Source organism: Xiphophorus maculatus, chromosome 1, assembly GCF_002775205.1.
Source record: "Xiphophorus maculatus strain JP 163 A chromosome 1, X_maculatus-5.0-male, whole genome shotgun sequence".
Taxonomy (NCBI): Eukaryota; Metazoa; Chordata; class Actinopteri; order Cyprinodontiformes; family Poeciliidae; genus Xiphophorus; species Xiphophorus maculatus.
The window spans coordinates 11,272,265-11,281,873 of record NC_036443.1 but is presented as its reverse complement, the minus strand read 5'-3'; the positions used below and the strand labels follow the sequence as shown (position 1 = coordinate 11,281,873).

The 9,609-nt window shown below is 36.7% G+C and overlaps 1 protein-coding gene and 1 long non-coding RNA gene across 2 annotated transcripts; one reads left to right on the top strand and one right to left on the bottom strand.

Moving 5' to 3' along the window:
• The first annotated feature begins 381 nt into the window (after window positions 1–381).
• On the top strand, window positions 382–2,662 carry LOC111608607. The gene is made up of 6 exons (XM_023333623.1): window positions 382–403; window positions 494–554; window positions 889–933; window positions 1,040–1,227; window positions 1,901–2,085; window positions 2,199–2,662. Exons 2-6 carry the CDS (start codon window positions 526–528, stop codon window positions 2,646–2,648), a joined length of 897 nt encoding a protein of 298 aa, XP_023189391.1. The 5' UTR covers window positions 382–403; window positions 494–525; the 3' UTR covers window positions 2,649–2,662.
• Window positions 2,663–6,187: 3,525 nt separating this feature from the next.
• Window positions 6,188–9,071, bottom strand: LOC111608610. The gene is made up of 3 exons (XR_002752764.1): window positions 8,997–9,071; window positions 7,578–7,640; window positions 6,188–6,229 (listed from the first exon to the last, which is right to left on the bottom strand). It is a non-coding gene; the product is annotated as an uncharacterized LOC111608610 (long non-coding RNA).
• Between the last annotated feature and the right edge of the window lie 538 nt (window positions 9,072–9,609).

Genomic DNA, 9,609 nt, shown 5'->3' with positions numbered 1-9,609 from the left:
GGAGAAGCCACAGGCTGCTTTTTCAATGGCTCTTCTTGAGCTATTTGTCCATCTTTGTTTGGAGTGCCAGGTCTCTGTAGAGGGATTCATCAACACCTTACGGTGGAAAAACAATCTTACTGTTATGGAGGTAGAGAGAAAAAGATATGTCCTAGTACATATGTCAACAATATTGCAACTTTTTTATTCTGTTTAATATATTAAAAATTTCTTTAAATTAATGTCACTGATGGCATTTCCAATAGACTAGATGTGTTATTTACTGCTTTCTCATTTAGAATTATTTTTTTACAGTATTTATTTATTTTACTTATGTACTTTTGGAATTAATAGATTAAACATAAGTACTGTGACTCTTTTTACTGTCTATTTCCTAGTTTCGCCATTATCACTTCCGACGAAGGTCACTAATTTTGATGTAATTTGTATTATTTCCAATTATTCACAGAGATATTGGATTGTTCAATAACATACATTGTTGACTTATCTACAGAGATTGTTCCAAGATGGAAGAGGAACTATGTGATGAAGCTGACCGAAATCAACCAGCTCAGGTATGATCCTTTTTTGAATACCAAATCAGTAGGCAGATTGGTGGTGTGTCTGTAATGACGAGGGCACTGCAAAGGTCTGCAGTTTTCAAGACATGTAGTAAATACAAAAAAAATTAGTCAAATGTCTCGATTTGGTGGTTGTTCCATGTTCCTAACCTCACCTATGGGAAGCAGCCTCACTACTAGGCACTAACCTCAGACATGCATAAGATAATGTATAAACATTGTGAAATACTTACACAAGACTTACAATGTTGCCACATTAATGACAAAGTATTAAGTTCAGCTAATTATACAAGCTATGCCAATATAAAGTCTTTGTTTTCATTTTTAGATCCGGATCACATAAACAGGAGTCACTCATTGAAGATGAATCACAGTAAGAGACAGAAATTTGTACTCTTCTATATTTGAACAACAGTTCTCGCCTCAAGTAAAGAAACTGTGCGTTGTTTTTTTTGTTTGTTTGTTTTTGTTGTGGTTAGGCTGGACAGGGATCTTCGAATAATTGAGAGACACCATGGTGTAAAACGAAGGTGGCTCCCTTCGGATGACATTTTCCAGAGAACACTGAGAGATGTTGACCAGGAACTTAGAGGTCAGCTGATACGACGAGCACAAAATGAAGCAAGGGAGAGGACCACTCTTCTCAACCTGAAAAGAAGATATAATGGTAACGCTACTTCTTTTCTTGACTGTATGGTCATTAGCAAAATTGAAGCTCAAAGGTCTTGTGGTTGAATCCCAGCATGTGGTAAACCTAAATTTAATCTTTATGTTATCCCTGCACCATGCATATGTTCACTCTGGGTACTTAAGCTTCTTTATGCAGTGTAAGAAGTGACTGGTTTATTCCAACTTGTCCTTTGTCATGGGTATGTGCTTTTGATGTGTATGGTTATTTATCTTTGGTGTATGAATATGTTTCTTGGGTGTATCCTGTCTTTCACCTAATGCCCGTTGTAAATAGGCACAGATAAGTGAGTATTGTAATACATCCATTTTCTAATGGACATTCAATGATCTTATGCATTACTGCAGATATTAAGTCACTGGATAACTTTTTTAAGAGTACAATTAAAACATCATTCAATTATTGGCAGTAATAGATTTTGACCTACAAACTGAGATTTCCTTATGCGAACTTTAGTGTCATGTTGAATATCTTGTGTAGAATTGGCTGCCACTACTTGTGTTCACAAAATCCAAATTGAGATAAACACTATTTCAGATGTTGACCTTTTATTATGTTTAACATACTTCAATAAATGACTATTGTATCATGTTTTCATATTGTGTTGATTGTATTATTTTTACTAGTATTTATATTTCTTCTTTCTTTACAGATGGACAGGGAGTTGCTTTAAGGCTGTCCAAGCAAGTGAATGCCTGTAACAGGAAACTGAAGAAGATTGTTACAGAGTACAATAATCTGCAGTGGCCTCCACAAACTGGCATCTTTCCATCACATTTAGAATTTCGAGAATTGTGTGATGCCTCCTCCCAGCTGTACACATTGTTTGATGAACAAGTGAGTAGAATTGATCTAAAGGTTTTATTCAACTTTCTACATGCTGTTATTCACTTTTTGTTGCTACTACGCTTTAACAAGGTTCCACTTGCAATTGTTCTCTTATTTTAAAGATTGAAGATCATGGTGTTGTTCCAAAGAACCTAAAAAGTCGAGCAATAGAAGCCCTGCATTTGAAGACTAGAGCAGCTGAAGAAAAGCTTCTACTTAAGAGAGAGATGAACACTGTCATTCTTCACCTTCATCAACAACATGGACATTTAAGTTCAGCTATAAATGATACTGCAGATCCTGGTTCAAAAGCTGTACTTCATCAAAACATTATCATGTTAGAAAAGAAAATGTACAGTGCAATGAACATGTTCAAGAGGTTTATTGAAGTTGGTGCCCCTCCTCCAAATCATCACCTACCAGAGTTTAACTCTCATTCTCAAGCACTTATGTCTCCAGATCTACATTACATAGACTATGATGAAAGCATTGACGATGGAGAGGATGAAGAGGATGATGACGACAATGTTGACGAAGGAGAGAACAGCATAGATTGTGAATCATCTTCATGATTTATGGCCACTTACTGTCCTGTGTGAAGAGCACATATTCCAGTATGAAAAGTGCATTGTTTGATGATTTTCATATAAGCTTTTTGTTCTAACATCTCAGTTTATTGCTTTTGATATTGTTGAGACATATCTGTTTTTTAAGTCAAGCTATATATAATCAAGGGCATTTTAGTTTTACTCATTACAGCACAGGTGTCAAACTCCAGTCCTCGAGGACCGCTGTCCTGCAGTTTTTAGATGTGCCACAAGTACAAAACACTGGAATGAAATGGCTTAATTACCTCCTCCTTGTGTAGATCAGTTCTCCAGAGCCTTAATGACCTAATTATTCTATTCAGGTGGTGCAGCAGAGGCACATCTAAAAGTTGCAGGACACCGGCCCTTGAGGACTGGAGTTTGAGACCCCTGCATTACAGCTTTGTACTCTTTTTCACATTTATTAATGTTCTTGTTCAGTGTGACATTGTTAATGACTAAACTTCATTTACAGTTTGAATTTAACTCTTAATTTTGAGATGCTGCATAATGTGCTTTACATAATATCTTTAAATTTGGGCACAACAACGAAATAACTAAAACGTAGTGGACAAAAATTTTGTGATGTTCATATTTGAGAAATATTTGACTGTTATCCAAGAATTACATTATTTTGAAGGGCACTACTCTGTATTAAAAATTCATTAAGAGCTACGTCAGTGTTTCTGTGATATTTCAGACAGATTTCAAAACTTACAATATGGACTATTTGTAGCCTGTGTAGGGACTTACAAACTGGTTGATTTGATTTACCTTCTTGGTTTTAGTAAGAATGCCAGCAGCACCATAATATATCATCTGCAGTTGGATGATTGACTACTTTTTTAGGAGACCCCTCACACCAGCATCCAGGTTGAGTGTTTGCTGTCTACGCGCTCCTTCCACTGCTCCACCACTCAGATGGCTGCACAGACTAGTGAGAATTATCTTACTGTTAGATTTGCATTTAGTTTTGCAACTGTAAGGACATGTACATTCCTGGTTGTTTAAAAGGTTATAGAGCAGTTAATATTAGTGTTGATGTTTGCGTTTTTCAGGAGGGCAACGCGAATATTGACGTCCTTCACACCAGATATTACATTAAAATTTAAGCACACAGCGGGACGGATCAGGCAGGAATATAAAGACAGAGAGTCTGAATAACACCAACTGTATGTCAGAAAATTCTGACATGTAGTCTTATGTGATTTGTCTCTGCTTACATAAAAAAATATATGGGCCACTATGGAAAATGGTAACAAACCATTTTGGGACCTATACTGTCTGCCCTCTTTTTTCCCTTATGGGGCCCACCTAGGTATGCCGGCTAGGGCATTATGACATAACTGTTTGTAACCTACCTGAGAAAGCGGCAACATACAGTCATATGAAAAAGTTTGGGCACCTCTATTAATCTTAATCATTTTTATGTATAAATATTTGGGTGTTTGCAAAAGCTACTTCAGTTTGATATATCTAATGGACACAGTAATATTTCTGTTTCCATTAGACACAGAAATAAATGAGGTTTATTGGACTAACAGAAAATGTGCAGTACGCATTAACAGAAAATTTGACAGGTGCAAAAATATGGGCACCTCAACAGAAAAGTGACATTAATATTTATTAGATCTGCCTTTTGCAAAAATAACAGCCTGTAGTTGCTTCCTGTAGCTTTTAATGAGTTCTTTGATCCTGTATGAAGGTATTTTTGACCATTCCTCTTTACAAAACAATTCCAGTTGAGTTAAGTGTGATGGTTGCCGAGCATGGACAGTCCGCTTCAAATCATCCCAGATGTTCAATGATATTCAGGTCTGGACTGGGATGGCCATCCAGAACATTGCAATTGTTCCTCTGCATGAATGCCTGAGTAGATTTGGAGCGCTGTTTTGGATCATTGTCTTGCTGAAATATCCATCCCCGGCATAACTTCAACTTCGTATCAGCTTCTTGAACATTATTCTCAAGAATCTGTTGATATTGAGTGGAATCCATGTGACCCTCAACTTTAACAAGATTCCCAGTACCAGCATTGGCCACACAGCCCCAAAGCATGATGGAACCTCCACCAAATTTTACAGTGGGTAGCAAGTGTTTTTCTTGGAATGCTGTTTTTTTTCCCCCCCGCCATGCATAATGCCTTTTTTATGACCAAACAACTCAATCTTTGTTTCTTCAGTCCACAGGACCTTATTCCAAAATGAAGCTGGCTCGTCCAAATGTGCTTTTGCAGACCTCAAGCGGCTCTGTTTGAGGCGTAATTGCTGAAAAGGCTTCTTTTGCATCACTCTCCCATACAGCTTCTCCTTGTTAACACATACTATCTGTAATAGTGCAGCTAAACTAAATATGAGAAAAAAGTGAAGCCCTGATCATAGTTTAAAACACTACACACTACAATTACACTCTCAATGACCATATACATTACTTTATAACAGCCTTGCACTTACAACTCACAGGGTCTTATAGTTGCGGCACACGTTCAATATTTGAAATGGAATGCGCCCCATCATTGACACACGGGGCGATGTCATGATTGAACTCACCAGTCTGAGTGGGTAGCAAATTCTGCTAAAGTAAGTAAATCACATTTTCCAGTCATATATTGAAATTATCAGACAGAATGAAATCCTAATGTCAAATCGTATTAATAGTTTTCATTAAGCAGAAAAAAGTGTGTAACTGGTCACGTGGCGTGTCACCCATTGATAACCAATAGTAACGTGACGTTGTGGAACTACTGCATCCCACACTGGGATCTTCTCCAGCTGTGTCCTATCAACATGCCTGTCCTAACGATTTCGCGAAGGGAGAAAGTGCCTTTACCTGAACGTGTCGTCTTCTAACCTGGTCAATTTGTTTATGTAAAAGGAAAGATCTTACTCATTCTTTTGCTAAAGGGTATTATCTGTGCTACCATGTTTAAATATTTCAAGTGTAATAGTAATGAGTTCAGCTAACATGCTCACTGATGTGTTTTGTTTGATACCCAAATGTTTGTTACTATTTAAAGAACTCACATTTGACAGAATATATTTTCAATACAAAAGCTTTTATTGATGCATTGTACATTTATCAATTGTTTAAGAAAAAACTACAGGAAATGCTAACATTGACAGCTGTCAGATGTCACAACTGTGACCAAATTAGAAGTGTCTTTTTTGCAGTCCCAGTGCAGACAATTTTTCAACGTTAAACATGTTAATGTTTCACCTTCGCTCTGAAAGACATAACAAGGCTCAACTTCTGGGAGTCTGACAATGACGACACAAGTTTTCTTGAATCCACATGCCAGGTGTGACCACTGCTCACATGTGTTGCAACGTAGCCACTCACGCCACTACTTCTTGGCATTTTTTTTCTCATCACTGAACAGACAGTGGCAGATGTTGCAAACATCCATAGTATCTAAATAAAGAAAAATAAGTCATTTATTGACAAATGTAGTTTAAAAAACATAAAAGAAGCATAATGCCTTAATTTATTTAAATGCATACCATCTGTAGTCGGTTCTCTTGGCAGCACTTCCGTCAAACCCATAGTCTCTGTTACGCTCCGCTCATCTAAAGAAGAATTAACAGTTTAGTTGCAATGTGATCTCAAGGTAGGTCATACCTTCAAGTAACGTTTAACATATTATACTTTATATGGGAATATGTTGAACTCAAGCGTTACTATCAGTTCTGTGTAAACAGCATATTTAAACATATTGAAACAGTTTTGTTATTAATACTTTTTATTTTTATTCATTGTCGTCAAAATTAGGGCCCTGAGGATGGGCATCCTGCATGTTTTAGTTCTCTCACCGGTGGAAGTTACAAACTTTTCATCATGTCAACCTATTCATAGGCCTTGCATTAAACCAGGAACAGAACTAAGAAATGCAAGGTGCTGGCCATTGAGGAACAATTTTGGGAACCCCTACTTTAAGCTATTGGTTAGTGTGATTTGTATGTAATTATTTCTGCAAATTTTTTTTATGTTGAAAACAAATTATTGCCTGCTCATTCATTAGTTCCGTAATTTGAGATGTCTTCTACTTCCTTAAAGTTAAACAAGTGATGCAAGATAAGCATCTATGCTTTAGTTCTGTACTACTGTATTTTGTGGTACATCTTATTTAATAATTTCTTTAATGTTTGCATGTGTAATTAAAGCTGGAAATGTGGTTGATGTACATAGGGAATGAGAGTTTTCTGTGTTTTGTTGTGTGACTGATGGTCTCCACCTCAAGTGGTTTGAATAAGCAATAAAACATAACCAAACATAGTGCTGCAAAGTATTCGGATTTATGTCAGCTGTGACACCAGCCACAACTATTACTTTTAACAGCTCACAATAAAATATTTCTGTATTCCGCATTTGTGAATGTGACTATTGTTCAGAGGGAACATCAGCTGTTGTGAGACTTGCCAACTTGCTAATTGTCACAACTACATTTGTTCAACAGTCTTAGCATGAGAAACGCATCACATGCACTATATTACACATACATTTTTGTACAACCACAATATCAATGCCGAGATGAATCTTGCAGACATTGACATGACAGTACAGCTATAATCCGACTATACATAACAGCCATATAGAACATTTTGAAAGGTGTTACATCCTCACTAATGAGATCACCCAATACACGTACCCCAAAGCGTATGTGATTTATCTAAGTATGGAATATTTATAATTTCTTAAACATATCTGGTTGTACGTCAGAGTGACCTAAAGACAAAGCTGGACTCCCCACACTTTTTGTATCAGAAAACCTATAAATCATCCGGAATACATATTTTCCTAAGGAAGACCAGACATATTGTGTTACCGAGGGTGTGGTGCGCTTTGTAATATACCCACATAACATACATAACAACATTGTAATGGAGGACTTTCAGGATAGACATGCAACGAACTTACCATTTGCACACATTGCATTCAAAATGTCTTCCACAGTTGGTGTCCTAATTTTCCTCCCGGGGTCTGATACAAAGAATAAAATATAATTATTGAAATTGTTTTTCCAATATATCTTCAATATGAGTACAATACAATGCAATATCAAAACTTGAAGTACAAGTATCCAGGACATGGCTTAAACAGTATTTCTCAAGTACACATTGTGAAGTGTGAACGATTAAAGGTTTTCTTAAGGCTAATATTAATCAACACAACATTGTACTTTATTAATTTTAATGAACGAAAGGACAATTTCCCATACTTAATGGTATATTTGTTTCATTTCTCGTTGTAAGTTGGCATCTGCTTCTGCAAAGTTTTTACAGTAACTATTCCATCATAGACCATAATTGCAAATAACAGGTATCTGTTGGGATACACTGAATAGAATTGTCACAGGGAAAGAGATTTATTTCTAATATAAATCTGATATAAAAACCATATATACAATTTCAAATGGAATTGTATGATTAAAACAAGTCCAAAAAAAAACCCCTATTACATGGAAAGGGATACTGAATGAAGTCCTTCCAATAAGGACCGCTTGTTTTACTTCTCTGTCTGGTGGTTGTAACCTCCTCAACATGTCAATTTTCTTCTTTGGCCTTCTAATGAGCCATGATTGAATGCAGGTGTGTTAACCTAGATTCAATCATGGCTCAAGGGCATGAAGGTTCCAGCCCTTGAGAATCAACTTTGGAAACCACTGTTCTAGAAAGTAAATCGAACAGAACAATGCAAGTATTACACAACTACAAAATAACTAAGGCAAGATACTTTTTCCAAAAATTAAGTTTATGAATAGCCTGGTAAAAAAATGACCCATTGTACTACACATTGAAGCATCCAGAGGGTCTGGGCTATGGCTATTGAGACACTATTGCTCACTTAACACTCATTTAACACCTCTGTAGAGGTGTTAAATTTTACCCAATCGCTAATGTTTGTCTGTGACGTATGTCATGTGCCAGTTCAATGCCAAAAATTCTACTTGAAATTGCATTTGCTGCAAATAAATAAATAAATAAAATAAAATAAATAAATACATAAAATCTGTCACTACAAAGACAGAAGCCCTGAGCTCATCGAGGCAGCTGTCCATGTTAATTCCATATTTGGAAGGCCAACAAAGACTGAATGGCTTCCTTTACTTTGCTACAACTACAGGCGGACTGCAATTCTAAAACAGCACAGAAAATTGGCAGTCTTAACAACTTCTCCTTCTGTTTACTGATTGGCACAATGAAACGTCTGCGGGAGATAATCCGAGTCAAGGGGAGAAAGCAAAGGCTGTGCTGTAAGTGAGAATTGCAATGATCAGGCTAGCTATACACACAACAATGCTTGTCAACATAACAGCTACAGTAAATCCTCTCTCACCCTTGTTCTTTAACTGATCCCTGCAGAACAGGTTGTAACCAGACAGGTCCTTGGTGTATAACTTCTTGTTTTTAGGTTCAGAAGAAGATGGTTTTTTTCTTCTATAGTTTCCAATCCAGTTCTAAAGAACACAAAAGTCTTGTTACAAAACAGGAAGTTTGAATTTATTTTTATATAAAATTGCATCTTGCCTTCTGAATTCTGAAATTGAACGGCTAGAAAGAACTTTGGTAAACATACATCAATGACAAACGGTGGCAAGCCAGTGGCCTGGGATGCCGCTCCAACCAGTGGAGATCCCACCCTGATCATCCCTTCTTTATAGGCTTTCTGGAGGAAGACCTTCGCTTCCTCCGAGATATGTGTTCTCTCTTATCATGAAATGAAAAAAAGCAGAGTATATAAAAAAATAATATTCAGGACAAACACATATTTTCTTAGATCTTGCTGTATAGCAACCATGAATATGAATAAACAGAAGGTAGCTGTTTTTTCTGGTATGTGATAAATAAATATTAGCATGCATTGTGCTTGCAGGGTATCCCCCAGAAAACATGGTAAGCCCGGTGGTTCAGTTTTATGACAGTCAGTCATCCTGTAGCTGGTCATGTTT

What these genes read in the sequence shown, in the direction of transcription:
- LOC111608607 (XM_023333623.1), top strand. Translation starts at nt 526, where the DNA reads ATGAAGCTGACCGAAATCAACCAGCTCAG. An exon ending in ACCGAAATCAACCAGCTCAG is followed by an intron (nt 555 to 888) that starts GTATGATCCTTT and finishes TTTCATTTTTAG; the next exon opens with ATCCGGATCACATAAACAGG. An exon ending in CTCATTGAAGATGAATCACA is followed by an intron (nt 934 to 1,039) that starts GTAAGAGACAGA and finishes TGTTGTGGTTAG; the next exon opens with GCTGGACAGGGATCTTCGAA.